The 25,091-nt window shown below is 40.6% G+C and overlaps 1 protein-coding gene across 1 annotated transcript in view; it reads left to right on the top strand.

The window, feature by feature from the left end:
* The window catches only part of LOC122801601 (nodal homolog), an 88,965-nt gene extending 64,092 nt beyond the window's left edge, over positions 1-24,873 (top strand). The window contains exon 2 of the mRNA XM_044071071.1: positions 23,880-24,873. Coding sequence (XP_043927006.1) covers positions 23,880-24,029 — 150 coding nt within the window. The 3' untranslated portion in view covers positions 24,030-24,873. The remainder of the gene's footprint in view (positions 1-23,879) is intronic.
* Positions 24,874-25,091: the final 218 nt, after the last annotated feature.

The following is a 25,091-nucleotide window of genomic DNA, read 5'->3' as shown; positions in this document are numbered from 1 at the left end:
TAAAAAAAGTTGTTGTTCTGGTCTTTGGTGCAGGCTGGAGAAGTTGTTTGACCGCAACTGAGCTACAAAATATAAGTATTTTTGATTATTTTAACAGATTACTGTTTTTATAATTTAATATATATAAAGCACTTTGTCTATTCAGAATCTTCAGAAATCTTTTTCTGTTTAAAAACTTTCATAGCTTGTTGTCTTAGGCTATTGTATAAACTGAAACATTTACTCTGTGTAATTATCTCTTGGCTAGTGGGGCTGGTTCTTTTGTGTTCTTGTAAAAAAAGTTGTTGTTCTGGTCTTTGGTGCAGGCTGGAGAAGTTGTTTGACCGCAACTGAGCTACAAAATATAAGTATTTTTGATTATTTTAACAGATTACTGTTTTATAATTTAATATATATAAAGCACTTTGTCTATTCAGAATCTTCAGAAATCTTTTTCTGTTTAAAACTTTCATAGCTTGTTGTCTTAGGCTATTGTATAAACTGAAACATTTACTCTGTGTAATTATCTCTTGGCTAGTTGGGGCTGGTTCTTTTGTGTTCTTGTAAAAAAAAGTTGTTGTTCTGGTCTTTGGTGCAGGCTGGAGAAGTTGTTTGACCGCAACTGAGCTACAAAATATAAGTATTTTTGATTATTTTAACAGATTACTGTTTTTATAATTTAATATATATAAAGCACTTTGTCTATTCAGAATCTTCAGAAATCTTTTTCTGTTTAAAAACTTTCATAGCTTGTTGTCTTAGGCTATTGTATAAACTGAAACATTTACTCTGTGTAATTATCTCTTGGCTAGTGGGGGCTGGTTCTTTTGTGTTCTTGTAAAAAAAGTTGTTGTTCTGGTCTTTGGTGCAGGCTGGAGAAGTTGTTTGACCGCAACTGAGCTACAAAATATAAGTATTTTTGATTATTTTAACAGATTACTGTTTTATAATTTAATATATATAAAGCACTTTGTCTATTCAGAATCTTCAGAAATCTTTTTCTGTTTAAAACTTTCATAGCTTGTTGTCTTAGGCTATTGTATAAACTGAAACATTTACTCTGTGTAATTATCTCTTGGCTAGTGGGGCTGGTTCTTTTGTGTTCTTGTAAAAAAAGTTGTTGTTCTGGTCTTTGGTGCAGGCTGGAGAAGTTGTTTGACCGCAACTGAGCTACAAAATATAAGTATTTTTTGATTATTTTAACAGATTACTGTTTTTATAATTTAATATATATAAAGCACTTTGTCTATTCAGAATCTTCAGAAATCTTTTTCTGTTTAAAAACTTTCATAGCTTGTTGTCTTAGGCTATTGTATAAACTGAAACATTTACTCTGTGTAATTATCTCTTGGCTAGTGGGGCTGGTTCTTTTGTGTTCTTGTAAAAAAAAGTTGTTGTTCTGGTCTTTGGTGCAGGCTGGAGAAGTTGTTTGACCGCAACTGAGCTACAAAATATAAGTATTTTTGATTATTTTAACAGATTACTGTTTTATAATTTAATATATATAAAGCACTTTGTCTATTCAGAATCTTCAGAAATCTTTTCTGTTTAAAACTTTCATAGCTTGTTGTCTTAGGCTATTGTATAAACTGAAACATTTACTCTGTGTAATTATCTCTTGGCTAGTGGGGGCTGGTTCTTTTGTGTTCTTGTAAAAAAAGTTGTTGTTCTGGTCTTTGGTGCAGGCTGGAGAAGTTGTTTGACCGCAACTGAGCTACAAAATATAAGTATTTTTGATTATTTTAACAGATTACTGTTTTTATAATTTAATATATATAAAGCACTTTGTCTATTCAGAATCTTCAGAAATCTTTTTCTGTTTAAAAACTTTCATAGCTTGTTGTCTTAGGCTATTGTATAAACTGAAACATTTACTCTGTGTAATTATCTCTTGGCTAGTGGGGCTGGTTCTTTTGTGTTCTTGTAAAAAAAGTTGTTGTTCTGGTCTTTGGTGCAGGCTGGAGAAGTTGTTTGACCGCAACTGAGCTACAAAATATAAGTATTTTTGATTATTTTAACAGATTACTGTTTTATAATTTAATATATATAAAGCACTTTGTCTATTCAGAATCTTCAGAAATCTTTTTCTGTTTAAAAACTTTCATAGCTTGTTGTCTTAGGCTATTGTATAAACTGAAACATTTACTCTGTGTAATTATCTCTTGGCTAGTGGGGCTGGTTCTTTTGTGTTCTTGTAAAAAAAAGTTGTTGTTCTGGTCTTTGGTGCAGGCTGGAGAAGTTGTTTGACCGCAACTGAGCTACAAAATATAAGTATTTTTTGATTATTTTAACAGATTACTGTTTTATAATTTAATATATATAAAGCACTTTGTCTATTCAGAATCTTCAGAAATCTTTTTCTGTTTAAAAACTTTCATAGCTTGTTGTCTTAGGCTATTTTGTCCCACCCTCCCTCCCTGTTGGTGTCTTGCTCTTATACTTGGTGGCTTTGCAGTTGCCCGCCCCTACTGTGACACACCTCCCAGTCTAGTGTCATTAGCTCATTCTTCTTAATACAGAGAGAACATTTGATAAGGCCTTCTGTTCCTCCTTTTTACCTTTTCAAAAAGTAAAACAAAACTTTTTTTTCTTCTTCGCCTGAACCTTCTTGTGTTCTGACTGTCCTTCTCAAACATATTGGAAATATACAGTATATTTCAGAGCATTTGTTATAACTGTATTTGCTATAACTGATTTAAGTATTTTTTCCTGGCTTTTTGAATATTTACTGCTTAGCGACTGCATCTTAGCCTGTTTATACAGCTCTGCATTCTATTTAAACTGTTTTTGTGTTGATTAACTGTTTTGCACTCTTAAAAAGTTATTTGTTGCTTAATTTTACCTGTAGGCTAACACACTCAAGTGTGCTAGCCACTTAAAAGCATTTATAGCATTTACTGTCTGTTTTTTTTCCTTGTCTCTGTAAAAAAAAAAAAAAAAAAAATCTCTTGTTTTCCCACCTTACTGAACTAGAGTAGTCCAGTTTCAGAGTTGCTGATCCCTGGGCTTTGTTTTTAGTTCCTGTTACTGATCCATTGCCTTATTAGGAAGGAGGGAAGTTTCTTTGCTTACCAGTGGGAGTGGGAAGCACTGAGCAGCCTTTTGTCCGAATTGGTGAAGTTTCAGCCAGAAACTAGTAGTCTATTGGTCGTTTTGGACCAATTCCTAGCTCCTTTCAGCCCCTGCTATAAAACACGCTAAACACGTGTTTTCCAGCTTGTACCAACTCTGCACAGATCCTCGTGGTGGCCTGCAGAGTGATCCAAGCAGCAGAGAGCTAAAAGAGTGACTTTCTACCAGATATAAGTATTTTTGTGGCTTTCCCACTGTTATTAAGCTAGCGACTGCATTTCGCCTGTTTTACTGCTACTTTAAGTGATTTCTGCATTTTACACTGTTTATTGCACTTTAAGTTACTAATTGTTGCAAATTGTTTCTGTAGGCTACACACTAAAGTGCGCTAGCCAATTTACAGCATTTATAGCATTTACTGTCTGTTTTTCCTTATCTCTGTAATAAAACAAAAATCTCTTGTTTTCCCACTTTACTGAACTAGAGTAGTCCAGTTTCAGAGTTGCTGATCCCTGGGCTTTGTTTTTAGTTCCTGTTACTGATCCATTGCCTTATTAGGAAGGAGGGAAGTTTCTTTGCTTACCAGTGGGAGTGGGAAGCACTGAGCAGCCTTTTGTCCGATTTGGTGAAGTTTCAGCCAGAAACTAGTAGTCCATTGGTCGTTTTGGGCCAATTCCTAGCTCCCTTCAGCCCCTGCTATAAAACACGCTAAACTGTACTGCTGATCTAACCAGCATATCCTATAACTGAAAGTTCATCTCTACTTGATTCCCAAGTAGACTATTCTCTATCTGTAAAGCCTAGCACTTACTCCTACAGTACTTGCACCTTGATAAAGCACTCTTATTATAGATAGTACCCCACCAGCCCAAAACCCACTTCCCGGAGTCCTTTGAAAGTTCTTTATCTACTACTTCTAGTATGTCGAGGGATCAGTTGCTAGTGTCCTCTCCAGCTCAACTGGTGAACCTGGGAATATTGAGGCAATGTTACAATTGCCTCATGTACACAGACAATCCTCTCCTTCTCCCACAAAACACAAATACATGCGAGAGATGCAACTATACAGCCAAACTGGAGGCTGAGCTCTCTCAACATAGGACTGGCAAGACCAGACAGGAGGAGAAGGCAACCACACACAATACATACCCAGTCACACATGGTACCATCACAACTTCAAATCATACACATACTCACACAAAGACATACTCGGAGGCTCTGGTCAAAAATTTACCAAAACAGCAGAGGCCACCAAAGCAGACACCCAAACAACTACCACCTCACGACCCAACACATGCAACACATAGACCACACAGTCAGAGTGTCAAACAGTCACAGCCCTTAAGGCCAAACAAAATGCCAGACACACTTGTCATTGGTGATTCCATAGTCAGACACACTGACGTCCCGCTCACCAGACTGAGTAAGGAGAAGGTCACAGTAAGCTGCCTGTCGGGCGCTAGAATCCGCCACATAACGCAAGCACTCAGGTCTCTCAACAGCAGGTACAAGTCGACTCAGTCATTGTCCACGCTGGTGTCAACGACCTGAGACGCACCTCCTTGGACTACATGAAAAGGGACGCCGAGGAGCTCTCTGATTATGTAGCCCAGGCAGGTATGACCCTGACCTTGAGCAGTATCCTACCTTCACCTAGAATGATGCCACAATACAGTGATAAGATGATCAGCTTTAATAATTGGCTTAAATTCTGGTGTCATTCAAAGGGGATCCAATGTCTGTCTGCCTGGGATGACATGCTGGACAAGCCACGCTGCTTCAAGGGACGGCTTGCACCTGTCACCCTGGGCTTCCGGATATTGGCAAAGGCTCTTGCCACCCCATAGTGCCTTTTTAGGCAAGGCTCAAATTCTAAACCTACCACCCTAGAACACCAAAAGGAAAAAAAACTAAGGGTAATGCTGCTCAATGCCAGAAGTCTCAATCTCAAGATGCACGACTCGAGGCCCTTCTCAATATGGAGAACATCGATGTCTGTGCTGTGACAGAAACCTGGTTCAAGGCTCCTGAGAGCACCCCAGCACTAACAGGTTTCACCTCATATCATGCTCCGCCCCAAAATCCGGACAACACCAAGAAAGGAGGGGTGTCCATATTCATAAAGGACACCCACACCTCAAGGTTGGTGGCAACGCACGATGCATCGGAGACCATCCAGGTGCAATTAACCATAGGCAAGACTGCTCTGCAATTTGTAGCATGTTACAGGCCACCCTCTCAAACTCAGGAACCTCACATGGCCTTCCTGAAAACATTGAGGGGATAAATGTATCTCCAAACACCATCATACTAGGTGACTTCAACTACCCTAATATAGACTGGGAACACTACTCAAGCCCGAACACTCTAACCCAAAGATTCCTGGAGTTCATAAACTCAAATGCCATGGAACAACTAGTCACCATCCCCACAAGAGGTGAAAACATACTTGATCTCATCATCACGAACATGGGATCAAAATGTTCAACACCGAAGTATACCCTCACTGGTGAGATCAGATCATAAACTAATCTCGCTGGAGGTCCTCATCCCGCCCCCACCTGAAACAAAAAGACCACAGTGAAAAACTTCTCAAAAGCCGATTTCACACTTCTAAAAACTAGTGTGGTCTCCTTTAAGGCCCCTGAGCCAGTGGTAAACATTACTCAAACCGCTGAATCACTTACAAATGCCTTCTACCAGCACCTACAGGACTGCATGGATCAGGCAATCCCAAACAAAACTAAGACTCTCTGTACCAAAGGCAAGCGTCCAGTCTGGTGGACCCCAGCCATAAACAAGCTCTACAACAAAAGGAGGAAGCTACTACAAGATAGAGCAAAATCCTTGAAAGGTAAGACACCTTTGATCATTATAAGTATAAAACTAAGAGCTCTCATAAAATCATCCAAGGCAAATTTTGAGAGAATAATCGCCAAGGACTCTAAAGACAATCATAAGGCCTTCTTTAGCTATGTTAGAAACCTAGGAGGAAACTCCCAGATATGCTCAGAATTAGTTCAAAATGATGTGAAAATTACTGAACCTACACACATTGCCAACATACTGGCTGACAGGTTCAGTGCAAACTTCTCCCCTCCCCAAAAGGAGAGATATCTATTCCAGAGGATTGTAGCCCCCAAACATCTCCAACGCCCAGGTGAGAACTGCCCTCACTAAGGCAAAAACACAGCATCCATGGGACCGGATGGTGTCCCCGGCTGTGTGCTTCATGAACTCAACGAGGAATTAAACCCACAGTTAGGACAGCTGTTTAATCTTAGCCTCACCTCAGGATACGTACCCAAGGAGTGGCGACGGCGACTGTGGTCCCACTTCATAAGGGCGGTGCCTCCACAGACCCTGGAAATTACCGCCCCATTAGCTTGACAAGCCTTATCTGCAAAGCCATGGAGAGGATCATAATGGAACTCATAAATAAAGACATAGGGAACTTGCAGACTTTGGATCCAACCCAGTTTGGCTTTGTCAAAGGCAGATCCTGCCTCTTAAACTTGGTTGACTTTTTCGAGACAGTCACCAAGGCCATTGATGAGGGAAAGGCAGTCCATACAGCCTACCTCGACCTGGCAAAGGCCTTCACACAATACCCCACTCAGGTATCATCGAAAACTCATCAGCTTGAATGTAAACCCATACATCACAAGATGGGTTGCAAACTGGCTAAGCGACAGAACCCACAGGGTCAGAGTTGCTGGAGCCATGTCAGACTCAAAGCCTGTCACAAGTGGTGTCCCACAGGGCTCAGTCCTGGGTCCACTCTTGTTCGGCATCTACTTTTCTGAAGTACAAGCAAACACAGGAGGGTTATGGCTGACAAAGTTTGCAGATGACTGCAAACTGGGCGCCATAGTCGAAAACACATCTGACACAGATATCCTCCAGAAGGGCCTCACAGAAACGGATAACTGGTGCCAGAGCCATGGCCTGAAGTTAAACGCCAAAAATGCATAGTCATACCCTTCGGGAAAAACAAGGTTACCCCTAGCTACCATATAGGTGACAATCCACTGAGCACAGAAAAGTCATCAGGGATCTGGGGACCCAAGTTGACAGTAGTCTTCGCTTGACACTCATGTTGCTAAAGTAGTTAGGAAAACCTTCTATATCGCCCACCTGATCATGAAGGGATTCACATCTAGATCAAGGGAGGTCATCGTCCCCTGTACTCATCACTCATTAGACCTATGATTGAGTACAATGCCCGCTCGAATGTATCTGACCAGACACCTGATGCAGCTTGAAAGGCCCCAAAAGTTCCTCACCAAAAGGATAAAGGGTCTCAAAAATATGTCTTATGCTGCCCGACTGAAAGAACTCCAGCTTTATTCAGTCTCATACCGCTTGCTCAGAGGTGACCTGTGCCTGACATATAAGGCCATGTCAAACCCAGATTTGATGAATATGCTTCACCTCAAAAATCTAGATCCCTCAGAACCACAAGGGCGGAGACTTAAACCTTGACACGGTTATAAATAGAACGTGCTGGAGGGACAGATTCATCACCCAGAGACTCCCTATGCTGTGGAACAAAATCCCGGTACATGTGAGGCAGAGCACCTCGCTGGCCTTGTTCAAGAGGAATCTTGACCAATGGATGGGAGATCGCAGATATACCCCAGGGATTACTTCAGTGTCACTGCTTGACAGAGGCACAGAAAAATGATAGGCATAGTTTTTATTCAAACTAAAGGGGTGGCGAAAGCCACATAACTATGGGCTAGGCTTATAAATGCCCTTGGGCAGATAGCCTAGTATGAACCTATGAACCTATGAACCTATGAAAGCACTTGATAAATATCTGTGGAATAGTACCTGTGCTGAACTGTTTTTTTCTGCATCATTTTCCTGGGTTGCTCGATTTTGTACTCTCTTTTTTGGGAGTTCAGTCTGTGGCAACCATCTCAATCCACAGCTGTAAGTTCATCTGGACGTATAAGAGAATTTAAGTACCTTTATCTGCACTTTTTTTCAAAAAAATACAGTATTTAAATTGATTTTAACTGTGTGTTGCAGGAATATTAACTGAACTGGAAGTTTTGACTCTGCTCTTCACTTAGTCCCACACACCCTCCCTGTTTTTGTTTTGGTGTTAATCTTAGTGGCCTTGAAACTGCCCACCCCTCTTGTAAATTTTTGTTTGGATACTCCTTCTGGGCCCATCTCATTTGCTCACTCAACTGAGTGCAGTGAGATCATATTCTGATTTCAGGCACTCCTACTGTGTACAAAGAGAGCATCTGGGAAACAGAAAAAAAAATTAAGCTTGTTTCCTGCCTTTCTTGTTAAGTGGTATAGACTATTTGTAGGCTTCTGAGCCCCCAAGCCCTTCTGTGTTGGAGGGAAGCCTTCTAGCTTAGTTTTTTTTTTCTTATAACTAGCCAGTTTTCTAGTTTCAGCACTCAAATCTGTTTCTTTGATCTCAGCACTTGTTCAGAAAAAAAATAAAAATTTTCATCTGTTTTTACTGTACTTGTGTTTCTACCTACTTTATTTTACTTTTGCATCATCTTAAAAGAACTCAATTGTATTTATTACTGCTTGGTGTAACTCATTCTAAGCCTTTTGGTTTAAACACTTGGGCTTCGGACCAGTTGTTTGCACTGAGAGGGTTTGTGGTCTGCACTGTAGTGGCAGAACAGGTAGCTTACATCCTTCTAGGTTGGGAACTGCTGATTGAGGGCTCCATGTCCGTTATTCTAAAAGTGTTTTAATTCTGGTTTAAGCACTTGGGCTTTCAGGCCAGTTATTTTACATTAAGAGGGTTTGTGGTCTGCACTCTTGTGGGAGGAGAGGCTGGACTCTGCCCTTCTGAGCTGGGAATTTCTGGTTAAAGGCTTATAGTGCATGCATATCTGAACTGCTTCTTACTGAAGTTGGTGCGCCTTGTTTGCTGCGGCATAGACTGGATTCGGGCTTGCTGGATCTAGCTTTGTTTGTGTAACTTGAGCACTAATCCAGGAATTCTCTAAAGTATTCAATTGTATTTACTACTGCTTGGTAGTAACTTGATTAAAGTGTAGCTATCATTCTAAGTCTTTTGGATTAAGCACTTGGGCTTCAGACCATTTGTTTTACATTAGGAAGGTTTGTGGCATGCACTGCGGTGGCAGGACAGGTAGCTTTCATCCTTCTAAGTTGGGAACTGCTGATTGAGAGTCCAGTGTCTGTTATTCTTAAAGTGTATTAGTTCTGGTTTAAGCACTTAGGCTTCAGGCCAGTTATTTTACATTAAGAAGGTTCGTGGTCTGCACTCTTGTGGGAGAAGAGGCTGGACTCTGCCCTTCTGAGCTGGGAATTTCTGGTTAAAGGTTTATAGTGCCTGAATATTTGAACTCAATCTTACTGAAATTGGTACACCTTGTTTGCTGTAGCATAGACTAGATCCAGGCCTGCTGAATCTAGCTTTGTTTATATGCTTGTTTGTTTGCTTGTTATTTCCCTGGAATGTTAATTCCACCTAATACGCGCTTCTCAGCTTCTGTGGATCACTAGTGATATCTGCATTGCTTACTGTACTTATTTCCTTGTTTCACTTGAAAGAAAGTTACTGTTTGTCATTTTTGCATTTAAGTTACCTGTAACACATTGCACTTAAGTTACCTGGCACTTGCTCGCTAAAGCAATTATATAAGTCATCACTAAAAATTAAAAGCACTACACCCTCACTCTCCACTGGCCCTTGTTTTCAATTATTAAGGAATTCCCAATATTATTCTAGCATGTCCAAAGGTCAGTTGTCAATCTCCTCTCCGGTCCAGCTGGTGAATCTGGGAATCTTGAGGCAATGTTACAACTGCCTCATGTACACAGACAACCCTCTCCTCCTCCCAACAAATTCCAACACGTGAGAGATGCAACCATATAGCCAAACTGGAGGCTAAGCTCTCTCAACTCAGTACTGGCATAACCAGTCAGGAGGAGAAGGAAACCACACTCACTACAATTCCAGTCTCACATAGACCTACCACGACAGCAAACCAAACACATAATCACACAAAAACATACTCGGAGGCTCTAAATAAAGATCTGCCTAAGCAGCAGAGACCTCCAAAGCAGACACCCAAGCAACCGCTACCCCAAAACAAAACACGTGCAACACATATCTCACAAAGCCAGTGTGCCAAACAGTCACAGCCCTTAAGACTAAACAACACACCTGATACACTTGTAATAAGTGACTCTATCATCAGGCACACTGATGTCCCGCTCACCAGGCTGAACAAGGAGAGGGTCACGGTGAGCAGCCTGTTGGGCACTAGGATCCGCCACATAACACAAGCACTCAGGTCACTCCAAGGCAAGTACAAATATGACTCAGTCATTGTCCATGCTGGTGTGAATAACCTGAGACGTACCTCCCTGGACTACATGAAAAGAGACATAAAGGAGCTCTCTGAGCATGTAGCTCAGGCCGGTATGACCCTGACCTTGAGTAGCATCTTACCCTCACCAAGAATGATGCCACAATATGAAGACAAGATGATCAATTTCAACAATTGGCTTAAGTACTGGTGTCATTCAAAGGGGATCCAATGCCTGTCAGCTTGGGATGATATGCTTGACAAGCCACGATGCTTCGTTAGGGACGGCTTGCACCTGTCACCCCTGGGCTTTCGGATATTGGCAAAGGCTCTTGCTACCCCCATAGTACCTTTTTTAGGCAAGACTCAAAAGACAAACCCACCTCCATAGGTATCACAAGGGACAAGAAACTAAGAGTAATGCTACTCAACGCCAGAAGTCTAAACCTCAAGATGCACGCACTTGAAACTCTCCTTAGCATGGAGAACATTGATATCTGTGCAGTAACAGAAACCTGGTTCAGGGCTCCCGAGAGCACCCCAGCACTACCAGGTTATACCTCATACCATGCTTTTCGGCCCCAAAACTTGGACCGAACCACAAAAGGAGGGGGAGTATCGATATTCATCAAAGATACCCACACCTCCAGGTTGGTGGCAAAGCACGAAGCATCAGAGACTATCCATATGCAACTAACAGTGGGTAAAACTGCCTTCTAGTTTATAGCCTGCTACAGACCACCCTCCCAAACCCAGGAACCCCACTCGGCCTTTCTGAGAACACTGGAAAATATGAAGGTCTCTCCAAACACCATTATATTGGGCGACTTCAACTACCCAAACATAGACTGGGAGCATTACTCTAGCTCCAACACCCTAGCCCAAAGGTTCCTAGAATTTATAAACTCAAATGCTATGGAACAACTTGTTACCACTCCCACAAGAGGGGAAAACATACTGAACCTGATCATCACCAACATGGGGACTCTATGCTCCAGACCAGAAGTGTATCCCTCACTGGTAAGATCAGACCATAAACTAATCTCACTGGGTATTCACATCCCGACCCCACCCCCTGCCCAGAAAACAACAGTGAAAAACTTCTCTAAAGCAAATTTCACACTCCTCAAAACCGAGGTGGAATCCTTCAAAGCCCCCGGGCCTGTGGAAAATACGGCCCAGACCGCAGAATCCTTTATAAACGCATCCTATGAACACCTTCAGGAATGCATGGATCATGCGATCCCAAATAAAACCAAGACCCAATCCTCCAAAGGCAGGCATCCTGTCTGGTGGACCCCAGCCATAAACAAACTATACAATAGAAGGAGGAAGCTACTAAATGATAGAGCAAAATCCCAAAAAGGGAAGGCATCACTGATCAGTATTAGCAAAAACTACGGGCACTCATAAAATTGTCTAAGGCCAGCTTCGAGAGAAAAATTGCACAGGACACTAAGGATAATCACAAGGCTTTCTTTAGTTATGTTAGGAACCTGGGTGGTAATTCCCAGATATGCTCAGAATTAGTCCAAAATGACAAAAAATACACTGAACCCACAGACATTGCCAACATCCTAGCTGACAGGTTCAGCGCAAACCCCCCCCTCCCCACCAAAAGGGCAAATATCTATCCCAGCAGAGTGCTGCCCCCCTGACATCTCAGATGCTCAGGTAAGAGCCACCCTGTCCAAAGCAAAAAACACAGCATCAATGAGACCAGACGGTGTCCCGGGCTGCGTCCTACATGAACTCCAAGAAGAGCTAAACCCAAACATAAAAGTACTGTTCAATCTCAGCCTTACTACAGGATATGTGCCCAAAGAGTGGCGTACAGCAACAGTGGTCACTCTCCATAAAGGTGGTGCCTCAACGGATCCTGGAAACTATCACCCCATAAGCCTGACTAGCTTGGTCTGCAAAGCTATGGAAAGGATCATCATGGACCTCATAAATAAAGATATTGGGGACCTACAGACACTGGATCCTACCCAGTTCGGCTTTGTTAAGGGCAGATCCTGCCTCTTAAACCTGGTTGATTTCTTTGAAACAGTCACCAAGGCCATTGACGAGGAGAAGGTGGTCCACACAGCCTTCCTGGACCTCGCAAAAGCCTTCGATACAATACCCCACTCGGGCATTATAGATAAGCTCACCAGCTTAAATATAAACCCCTATGTCACTAGATGGATTGCAAACTGGCTCAAGGACAGAACCCACATGGTTAGAATTGATGGAGCCATGTCAGACTCCAAACCAGTTACAAGTGGTGTCCCACAAGGCTCAGTCCTGGGACCTCTCTTGTTCAGTATATATTTCTCAGAGGTACAGGCCAACATGGAAGGACTGTGGCTGACCAAGTTTGCAGATGACTGCAAACTGGGCGCCATAATCGACTCTCCAGCCGACACAAGCATCCTCCAAAAGGGCCTCATAGAAACAGACAACTGGTGCCAGAGCCATGGCCTCAAGCTAAATGCCAAAAAGTGTATAGTCATCCCCTTTGGCAAAAACAAAGTGCCCACAAATTACCACATAGGTGGTAATCCATTAAGTACAGAAGAAGTAATTAGGGACCTGGGGACCCAAGTTGATAGCAATCTCTCATTTGACAACCACGTGGCCAAAGTGGTTAAAAAATCATTTTATATAGCCCACCTAATCATGAAGGGATTCACATCTAGATCAGGGGAGGTCATCGTGCCTCTTTACTCATCCCTCATCAGGCCCATAATTGAGTACAATGCCCCTTTTGGGATGTACCTTACCAGACACCTGCAGCAACTGGAAAGACCCCAAAAGTACCTCACCAAGAGGATCAAAGGGCTCAAACAGATGCCATATGCTGCCTGGTTAAAGAAACTCCAGCTCTACTCAATGGCATACCGCCTGTTCAGAGGCAATCTGTGCCTGACGTATAAAGCCATGTCCAACCCGGAATTAATGGACATGCTGCATCTCAGAAAATCCAAATCCCATTGAACTACGCGCTCGAGAGACTTGAACCTCAGCACTGAAATAAATAGGACATACTGGAGGGACAGATTCATAACCCAGAGGCTCCCTTCACTCTGGAATAAAATCCCAGTCCAGGTTAGGCAGAGTCCCTCATTGACTCTCTTCAAGAGGAATCTTGATGAGTGGATGGGAGATCGTAGGATTACCCCGGGTATCACTTCTGTGTCGCTGTTAGACAGAGGCACAGTATACTAACCTCAAAAAAGGGCATAGCAAAATAAATTTAAAATGGGTGGCAAAAGCCAAACACATTCTGTGAGTAGAAAAGTTGAATGCAACACAGTAGTGATCAGTAAAAACTGTTTGTTCAACACTGCAGGAGTGCAACAATCAGATCACCTTGTGCAACACCATCAAGTAAGGAGTTATTATCGGTAGAGGACTTGCTCATCTTGATTATATCCAGTTATGTCAATAAAATTAATAATAGATAGCTGTAAAGCTGCCTAGAAGACTATAGGTTTCAGTCTAGGTTGAAGTAAACAAAAGGAATGCATGATGACTTTGAAGTTACAGCAGCATATATGACATAAGGATGTTGATAGACATGGATAACATAGGGTGAAGTGTACAGCAAATAAATTCAACTACAAAACTTATATTTTATCCTTCAAAAACAGCTCTAACACTTAAGAAAATAATCTTTTCATAAATTAAAAATTATACATCCCATAAAAAGCACCAAATGTTCCACTTACTCCCCTCCTTTTTTCATTTTTTTTTTTTAATTTTTGTCCGTTCCCATTCCTTTATACTTCCTGGTCTTACTATGTTTACCCTGCATCTGTCGACAGATCCTCCAGTTTCTCCTTGTATCAGCAGATTAACTCTGATTCTAGGCAGGGACTGGCATAGAACTTAAGGACATTCTGGGGGGGGGGGGGACTCATGCCAGTAACTGCTTCTTTGAGAGGGAGGGACTTTTTTGTTCTGTTATGACCTACCCTCATTTTTGTCCCACTCCTTCCACTATGCTTATCTCATAATGTCATATGAAGGCTACTCCCCTCTATGGACCATGCCTCCCATCAGGGAGCATCAAAATGAACATCCCTCTTCCATAAGAAAAGCACACTCATCCCTCCTTGTTATTGTCCCAGACACCTGAGCACCTAATCAAACCCAGGATGCATGGCCATAGTCAGGTCTTTATCCATCTACACCACAGTACTGGCTACCATTATGCCATTCTTGTTAAATTAGTGTTAGTGTATCATTCAGCATGTTCCTTCTTAGAGAATAAGAATAACTAGCTTATATGCTTCCTTATCTGTGCCAATTATGTGTCAGTATTACAACCACTGGATAAAAGGGTGCATCATATTCCAAACAAGAATTTTAATAACATCGCCTGTCTCATCCAGTCTCATCCATTTATGGCATAATGACTCAGTGCTGTTCATATGTGTGTACTAGGCTAATGGCCCTGGAGCCTTTACAAGCCTAGCCCATAGAAGTGCCCTGGCATCATGCCGCCGAATGTTAGTTCCCAGTCCCTCTATTAAGTAGAGCAACTGGATTCTCTTGAAGAGGGCCAGTGAAGTGTTCTGCTTGACATGTATGGGAAGTCTATTCCAGAGCATGGGCAGTCTCTGGGTTATGAACCTGTTCCTCCAGCATGTTTTGTTGATTGTAGTAATGAGGTTGAAGTCTCTGGAGTGTGTGGTGTGGAGGGATTGGGATTTCATTAGATGTAGCATGTCAAGCAGAGATCGCCTCTTAGTAGATGATATGAGACAGAGAATAGCCTCTTAGTAGATGATATGAGACAGAGAATAGCTGGAGTTATTTGAGTCTGTCTGTGTAGGACATGTATTTAAGGCCTAGGATCCTCTTTGTGATGTACTTTTGTGGCCTTTCCAGCTGTTTCATGTCTAGTGAAGTACATGCCAAATGGGGAATTATACTCGATGATTGGCCTAATGAGGGAAGAGTAGAGAGAGGCGATGACATCTTTCTTCCTGGATGCAAAACCTTTGGTAATGAGATGTGCCATATAGAAGGACTTTCTGTCCACAGTGGCAATGGGGTGGTTGAAGGAGAGGTTGCTGTCAACCTGTGTCTCCAGATCTGTTATAATGCTGAACACTGGGCTCCCATCAATGTGGTAATTTGTGGGAACTGAGTTTTTCTCAAAGGGGATGATGATGACGCATTTTTTGGCATTAAGCTTAAGGCCATGGTTTGGACACCAGTCATTGGTCTCAGTGAGGCCTTTCTGTAGGATGTCTACATCACTTGGGGAGTTAATAATGACTGCCAGCTTGCAGTCGTCTGTGAACTTGCTCAGCCAGAGTCCCTGTGTGTCGGCCTAGACTTCTGAGAAGTAGATGCCAAAAAGGAGATGAAACAGGACCGATCCCTATGGGACTCCACTCTGGTTAGAAATCTTCTCATGTTAGAAATTTTCTCTGTTAGAAATCTTCTCATGCTCCTAAAGCACGTTATATATATATATATATATTTTAATCATTCTGTGAAATTCACCTTATTGTGATACTACCTTTACAGGTGCATCTGTCCAACATCCTCAAAGCCTCTAGTGACATATGGGAAAAGTTGACTTCCCAGGAAGGCAGTACCTGAGGCACAAGTCATCATTAAATCATTGACACCTATGTGGTGTGGAATGTCACACCTCTAGCAGCCTACACACTGCTTGTATTCCAAAGCATTTTCTGAAAAATAAACTTAAAAAGCAAACAAACATATAAATATTAAAACTGTACAGATAGCAATGTTATCAGTAAGAAATATTCTTTGCAGTAATAATAGTCTGTGCATTCATAGTGTTTCCATAAATACTATAATATATTACAGTGCAAACACACCCCAAATTATATTTTTTATTAAACTTTCACAAAATAAATTGTCATATCTTGGAAACTGTACTACCTGGAAATATACATTTTTGATAAACAGACATAAGGTCTCACATGACAATAAGAAATTCCTCTGTTAGTACATGCTTGCTGAGACATTTGCAGAAATGTGAAAACGTATGGTTAATTGTTTAATTAGCAATAAAAATAACACGGAAAATCTCTAATGATGAGCAACTTACGGTGCAAATATCAAATGCAGTTTTCTTCAAGAACATCTAAGGTTTTACCTGATGTCATGCAACGGTTTGCAAGTCACTCGATTCATGAAGTATTAAGTACATATGGAAATATTGCTTATTTGCATAATTAATAACAAACAGCTAGTAATATCAGGTATAATGTGATACAAATGGATATTGCTAATGAATTTTCCTGTTTTCCACCATGTCATTTCACACCATACCCCTCAATAAGCTGTAGGGCTCTCAGCTACGAAAATATGAACATAAATATGAATGTGATGGATTAATTTCTCTACTGCAGTACATCCTAGATTAACTAACGTAGTGTCATTTTGTTAATAACTTTGCTCTTTCTAATACTGCCTATAATTATCTGATTATTCACTTTGTTAAAGAAGCCAGGTCCAAAAAAGATCTGGACACCATAACGTGCTATGAGTGTGAACTGGAAATAGACAAAAATGGTGTCTTAGGCTTTAGTGGTTTAAATAGTGTGGGGGGGGGGGTCAAAGCAGCTTGTAAAACATATAGCTACAGAGTGGTCCTGGCATCAAGAGCATTAGCCTTGCTATTACATTTCATCACATCTTTCATCATTGCCCATTGTTATGATAAATAAATGAATCATGTTTTTCAAGAAAACCTTTTGTTATTGGGTACTTGTTCTCTACAGCCTATGTATTTTATATGGCCTCTTGGTAACTTCTTATTAAGATACCAGCTAGTTGTGTTAAGCCTACATCACATTATTGTGCAAAATACTAGTATACAGATGATACTGTTAACCAAGAAGATAACAAAAAATATCACAGGACCAAGGAGCACTCAAAAAAAACAATAGTTTAATCCTGGTAAAGTAAGCGCTTTTGTACAGGATGGTACATGTACTTCTTCAGACAAAAGTAAAATCAAGACAGAAAACAGTCATTTAAATACAACCTCCCAAGATGCAACCCCAATTAAATTAAATCACATGATTAATTAAATAATTTAATACCTGTAAATATAACCAGTGCTAAATATAAAACATTATATCAATATATATATATATATATATATATATATATATATATATATATATAAAATATATGCATAGCTTGTATTTATGTATAAGTATATAAAGTTCAAAACACATGTTAAAACATGAATACATATATTAAAACATGAATAAAAATGTGAGAATATATAAAAATGTTGCTTCTAGTTGAATGTATAAAGGTAGTCCTGTGTTCTAAATACTTATATTATATAATAGTAAAAAGCTATTCGAACTTCATTGAAAAATTCCCTACAATAACATAGTAACTACTTATCTAATGAGACTTCTAAGTTTTAATATACATGTTATATAGCACATGTCATGCCCTAGCTAAGCATATAATCAATTTTTCAGACCATGGCTTTGATTTTAGAGTGATAGACCAGGTGACTAATAATATCAGGGGTGGCCCCATCTCCTTATGGTTGGAGAGATTTGAGCTACTGTGGCAACTTAGATCTGATGCATTCAGATACCCTGGCATTAATTAAATGGGTTCTATAGCGTGTATATTGAAACTTGGAAGTCTCATTAGATAAGTAGTTACTATGTTATTGCAGGGAATTTTTTTAATGAAGTTTGAATAGCTTTTTACTATTATATAAAATAATGTTTAGAACACAGTACTACCTTTTTTACATTCATCTAGTAGCAACATTTTTTATATAGTCTCACATTTTTATTCATGTTTTAATATATGGATTTTGAAATTTATATACTTATTAGCATTGCCACCTCACAGCAAGAGGTTCTCTGGTTTGTTCCTCGGCTGGGGTGCCTTCTGTGCGGAGTCTGCATGTCCTCCCTGTGGTCGCGTGGGTTTTTTTCAGGTGCTCCCGTTTCCTTCCACATCCCAAACACATGGTGTAGGTGGATTGGACACACTAAATTGGCTCTAGGCATGAGTGTGTGCATGTGTGTGCCTTCTGTGAAAGGTTGGGCACCGGGCTGGCAACTCGACACTGTAAAACGCCACTGCCAATTATGAGCGCACAGGTGATCCGCTGTGGCGACCCCTAACCGGGAAAAGCCGAAAGAAGAAGAAGATATACTTGTATATAAATACAAGCTATGCATATTTTATATATATATATATATATATATATATATATATATATATATATATATATATATATGTGTGTGTGTGTGTGTGTGTGTGTGTGTGTATATATATATATATATATATATATATACATTTTTATCTTCATTAGTATTGATATAATTTTTTATATTTAGCATTGGTTATATTTACAGGTATTATTTAATTAATCATGTGATTTAATTAATTGGAGTTGCATCTTGGGAGGATGCATTTAAATTACTGTTTTCTGTCTTGATTTTACTTTTGTCTGAAGAAGTACATGTACCATCCTGTACGAAAACGTTTACTTTACCAGGATTAAACTATTGTTTTTTTTTGAGTGCTCCTTGGTTCTGTGTTATTTTTTGTTATCTTTTTAGCTTGTTAATTTTATTATTTCATTTGATACTGCTAACCAGTTTTAAGCTGGAAATATTATCATCATATCCCCATTTTTTCCCACTTTATATATGGGGCCGGGGTGTTGTGCCAGCTACTGCCATCTTTCTCTCTCTGTTCAATGCCACTCTCCTTTCTTCTTCAGCACTCATGCCTGACTGCTGAAAGTCTACTCTCATACAATCCATCCATCTCTTTGCTAGATGCCCATGTTTCATCTTGCCTTCTTCCTGTCTTGTCACAAATCTTCTTCACCAGATTGTCTTTTGCTTTTTTTTTTGCACATGTGCCTGTACCACCATAATCTGATCTATTTGACATTTTTGGGAATTGGAGCTACACTGGCTTCTGCTTTTATGTCCTCATTTCTTCATCTGGCCCACAGTGTGCATCCTACCACCCATCTCAGCCACTCCATCATCTCTAACTTTCTCAACTGCTCTGCCTTTACTGCACATGTTTCTGTACCATGCATTAATACTGATTGCACCACTGTTTTGTACACTTTACTTTTTAGTTTCTTTGGCTTTCTTCTGTCACACACTGCCCCTGACATTCTATGCCATTTGGCTGCAGCAGCTCTAATTTCTAGCTTTAAGCTCTTCGTTCAGACTTACCTTCTCCTCGCCCACCCTTCCCAGATAGTGGAAGCTGTTAACCCATTCCACTATTTTCCCTTCTATCTAAATTCTCACCTTTTTCTGATTTCCCCTATTTGATGCAATTACCACTGTCTCATCTGTACTCAGTTTTATCCCATGCTCCTTCAGTTTTGCATTCCATTCCCATATTCTTTCCTGAAGTTCTTGCTTGGTGTCTGCCTGTAATGCCACATCATCTGCATAAAAAGCTTTGTTGATATGTCTCCCTCTGATCTGTTTTCTAATGTAGTCCATCTCCAGTATTATCAGCAGTGGGGTCAGAGAAGAACTCTGATGCACAACAACATCCACCGAGAGCCTGTTTGTGAGACTGAACATTGTTTATGCTAGAGACACTGGGTCTTTGTATATAACCTGTACTAATTCTACCAATGCTTCTGAGACCATGAACCATCACAAGACTTCTCAAATCAGCTTTCTTGGGGCAATGTCATGCTTTCACCAAGTCCATGAATGCCCATTTGGACTATTTCCTCATTTCTAGCTTCTTCTCAAGTCTATCTCACTGCAAACATTGGGTCACTTTGAGCTGCATCATGATCTGAATCTGAACTGCTCATCTCCCATCTTACGTTTTACCACTCTGCATATCTGTTTACCAGTAACCCTCTCCAGGACTTTCATGCAACGGGACAAGCATTTGATACCTCTATATTGCTACAGTTGTGAATTTCCCCTTTGTTCTTGAACACTGGCCCTGGTATGCTTATTCTCCAGTCATCTGAGACGTGCCTTTCTCTCTACCCTGCAGTGATTACCTCCAGGAGCCATTTCTCTCCTATCTCACCCAGCATCTTTATCATATTTGCTGTGACCTTATATGAGCCTGTTGCTTTTCCCTGGCTGTCTTTTCCTTAGTGTTGTTCTTACTTCTATGGTGGGCTTCTCCTCTTGTCTCATCATAGGCTGTTTCTAGGGCAGTATAGCTTCTGTGAGTTTCTTCTTTCTAGCTGCTGGAAGTACTCCTTCCATCTGCCTTTGATGTCCTGTGGACTGGTGAGCAGGTTGTTGTTGGCATCCCTTATGAAGGATGCCTGACTATCTTATTTATCTTTCTGTCTTTGCCTTGCAACCTGATTTAGTTTCTTTGGGCCACCTACTGAGTCACTTTCCAGAAGCTGGTAGAGTGCTTCTAATGCCTTTTTCTTTGCTTCTGTAACTCCTTTCTTAGCCTATTTGTTAGCAAACCAGTAGTCCTTCGTAGCCTGTTTAGTCATTTCTATCTCCCACTTTTTCCTGCACTCATTCTTTCTTTTGATGACTTCCTAGACTTCTGCATTCCACCACCAGCTTTCCTTATGTACCTTATTTCCATACCTGATTCAGACACATAGCTGTTCTCTAGTCCTCACACATGCTGTTTTGAGGCACTGTCAGTCTTCAACTCCACTTATTTCCTCTTCATGTGTTAGAGCCCTGAGTAATTCCTTGAGCTGTTGTACTTTCTATCCATTCAATTTCTGGGTTTTCAGTCTGGTATTTGTTGACCTTAGAGTCTCCTCTAACCACTGCTTGCAGCTGATTGTGACAACAAGTGGTTTATGCTGTGGGCCTACTGTTTCACTAGAATAACTTTGCAATCACTGATTTTACCCCAGTGCCCTTTCCTTAGTAGGAGAAAGTCTACCTGAGTTTCATGTTGGACACTCTCTTGTATGTAATCTTTTGACTGTCTCTCTTTGTGAGCCATGTGTTGACTACTAAAGCCATTTGCCAGACAGAAGTCTAGCATGGCCTCTCCTTTTTTCTCCCTTTTGTCTCACCCATCTGGACCCAGGCAGTCCTCATATTCTGTTCTGTCTTGATATGTGCATTCAAGTCACCCCATTATCAACACTAGTTCATGTTGTCCAGCTTTAGATCCTTTAAATGCTGTCTAAATGTACACTTTTACTCACTATCATATTCTTGCTGGTGGGCATAAGCTGAGATTATGACTAGAGCCCTATTACTAGACTGGTGTCTGATTGCCATGAGTCTGTCACTAATTCTGATGACGTCCCTCACTTTCTTCTAAAGTCTCACTCTCGCCACAATCTCCACACCATTTTTACTCTGTCCTCATCCTCCTGGGTAGGAGACTTTGTATTTCATGCCAAGTGACTTGCTGCACTGCCCTTCCACCTGGATACATATGTCCACCCTCCTGCTTATTGTCATGTCTTCCACTGTCAGCGAACATACATTTATGGTAGCAATTCTTAGATGATATTTTTACATCCAGCCTTCACTTAACAGAGCTATCCCCAGTAACCCAAGCTTGGCAACTGGATGTCAGCTGGACTCTATGGCACACACTGGTGAGTAGGAGCACATATGTCCCTCTCACCATTAGCATGGGTCCCTGGTGTAGATTAGAGTACGCCAGGTCATTAACCTGTTTATCAGTGGCAAGTAACCATGCCCATTGGCAACATTAGTCAATGCAACCACTCATCTAGTGCCATATTTTACACCATCAAGTGGTTAGCCCTGCAACAATGTACAGTCTGTGATCCACGGTCTCCTATCTTAAGGATACTGTGCACCAGAATAGATGCCCAAAGCCGTTGGCCTACACAACTCTTCCCAGGTAGGCTACCATGTAGAGTCTGTGCTACTGCCCACAGCTCCATTTTAGGTGAATTTGAGATGGAAACACTCAGCATATTTTTCAGAGGTGGGAGGAACCCACAGGAATACAGGCAGAACACGCAAACAACAAGCAGGCATTGACTGGAGGTCAGGATCAAACCTTGTATCTTGTGTATAAGCGGTGAAGGCCTTAACCATTATGCCAATTGGTTTGAAAACCATCCCCAAGTAAAAAGTGCATCTGCAATATATCTAATATAATGTCTTAGAGTACCTATGTGACTGTCTACAAACACAAATATGTTTATATGGTGATGTGTAATGAACAATATGGGAAAGTTTACTGAAGTTCTGAGGATTTAGGTAATATATGAAAACCGGGCCCACATTGACTGTGGCGCAGAGATAAATCCATATTATAAATACACAACATCAATTGATAGAGTTTCTGAAAAAAAAACATTTCAAACACCATTTTAGATTTTGTTCAAGGTGTCAGCTAGCAAAGTATTAATAAAAAAAATCATTTAGTTTTACAGTGTTTCTTCTGTTGGCGGAAAACATTTTACAATCACTGTAGCACTTTCCTTTCTCAAAGATTCATAATATTCTATTTTTGGCTTTAAAAGGAGTCTACAGTTATATTTTCTAATACCGTGTCCAAGTATATAGGGTAAGAGTGTTTTTTTTTATTTTTAATGTGATGCAAGGTATTTTTAACAAGGTCAGCAGTATATCTTGACTGCTGACCAGGAAATAGTACATTGCATAGGCAGACCAGTGTCTAAAGTTAGCTGTCAGAATTTCCATAGAAAATATTCATAGGGCTGTTCAGTAATATTATAAAAGATACTGATGGATATGTAAGTTTTTATTAATCATTAGTCAGAATAATTTAATTTGGGTGGCCACGGTGGTGCAGCGGTTAGTGTTGCTGCCTCACAACAAGAGGTTCTCTGGTTCCATTCTCGTCTGGGGTGCCTTGTGTGTGGAGTTTGCATGTCCTCCCTGTGGTTGTGTGGGTTTCCTCCAGGTGCTCCAGTTTCCTTCCACATCCCAAAGACATGCTGTATGTGGATTGGACACTCTAAATTTACCCTAGGCATGAGAGTGTGTGTGTGTGTGTGTGTGTGTGTGTGTGTGTGTGTGTGTGTGTGTGTGTGTGTGTGTGTGTGTGTGTGTGTGTGTGTGTGTGTGTGTGTGCCTTCCATGGAAGGTTGGGTGTTGGGTTGGCAACTCGACTCTTTAAAACTCCGCTGCCAATCATGAGTGGACAGGTGATCCGCTGTGGCAACCCCTAACCAGGAAAAGCTGAAAGAAGAAGAAGTCGTCAGAATAATCTAATTTAATACATTGTTTTGGCATATCATGTTTACCTGTATGAATGTACTATTTCATCCTAGTTAACTCTGACTGCATTTTCGCTCATATAATGCCATTTGGTGGGATGACAAGAGGTGGCTTGGAGGTATATAGCCTAGTATGGATATTTTAGATACTCACTGAAGTTATTGTGTTGTTTGTGTTGTATACAATAGCCTCACACTGTACACAGAATGCAGGAAAGCTTTGGAAGTAAGCAGTTTACAGATGCAGGGAGAACTATATTCAGACAGTGCCAGTGAGAATCTTTTTTCATATTTGCTCTGTTCTGTCCTTGCAGAGTTTGCTGAAGCATTACTACCCTAAGAAAGTACCTTCACTTTGCTGTGTTCCAACCAGAATGAGCCCACTTAGTATGCTTTACTACGAAAAAGAAGTCGTGTTGAGTCACCATGATGACATGATTGTAGAGGAGTGCGGATGCCACTGATACCACAGGAGAAAACCTGCCAGGACCATCACTTGAAGATTCTGCTGCTTTATACATTATAGGATGTGAAGAAGCCACTATTGTGTTTCCATAGAAACAGTGGTCCTGCCTCCTGATGCTGCTCACAGAACTGCAGTATAATGCACATGTCATGTATGTGCATATTGTTATACACTTCTGCAGAGGTAATGGGCTGGTGCTAAGTAGGAGTTTGTATATTTGAGAATAATACCTTTACAAATGCATGCAACTTAATGGTGAATGATGCAAGTCAGATTTTTACTCACATTTTCAGTCAGTAAAAATACTGATGCATAGGCAACAGAAAGCTAAGGCTATGCAATATGGCACTTCTGAGGAATTGGGCAGCTCTGTCACATGTATATTATATAGAATATTCCGGACGGCAATGTTGTAGCACCTGTATGTTATGCAAAAGATGATCAGGTATCATGCTGTGAAACCCTTGAAGTATAGACAAGATTCTAAAGGTTAGTACTCTCACAATCAAGGTGTTTTTACACTCACACATACAGCACAGAGTGATCTTGCTCCCAGAATACCATGCACAAAGTATCAAATCAGAGTGGACAAAACCAGAGCATAGTAAGTGTGCTGTATACTCACACCATCTGCATACATTCTGTCTTGGAATGGTCCCATATGACCAATACAACCACCTTGGTAATAAAAATTAAAAAAAAAAAAAGAAAGCAATTAACTCAGAAAAGACAAAATTTAGGTCCTGGACATCTGGACTTTACTTAGCTTATAAATTAGTCTGATGATATTACTACAGATTTATATATTTGCGAGTCACAGAGCTCTTCTTAGCCCCCCCCCCCCCCCAAAAGTTATAGGCATATCTGGTCCCAGATTTTCATTTCAAACAAACTTTTAAAGTATACATGATGTATTGTTTCTGAATAGTAACATTGGCATGCTTTGTTTCTTGTGTTTACCTTTCAATGTTTTTAAAGATTTGTAGCATGTAAGTTTTCAAAACAAATACACTCCATATATACTGATGAGCAATGTTATATTTAAATTCTAGTATTTGTA

The sequence above is a fragment of the Protopterus annectens genome, chromosome 1.part0, assembly GCF_019279795.1.
Source record: "Protopterus annectens isolate FY-2018-M chromosome 1.part0, PAN1.0, whole genome shotgun sequence".
Lineage (NCBI taxonomy): Eukaryota > Metazoa > Chordata > Ceratodontiformes > Protopteridae > Protopterus > Protopterus annectens.
This window is presented reverse-complemented; position numbering and strand designations above follow the sequence as displayed.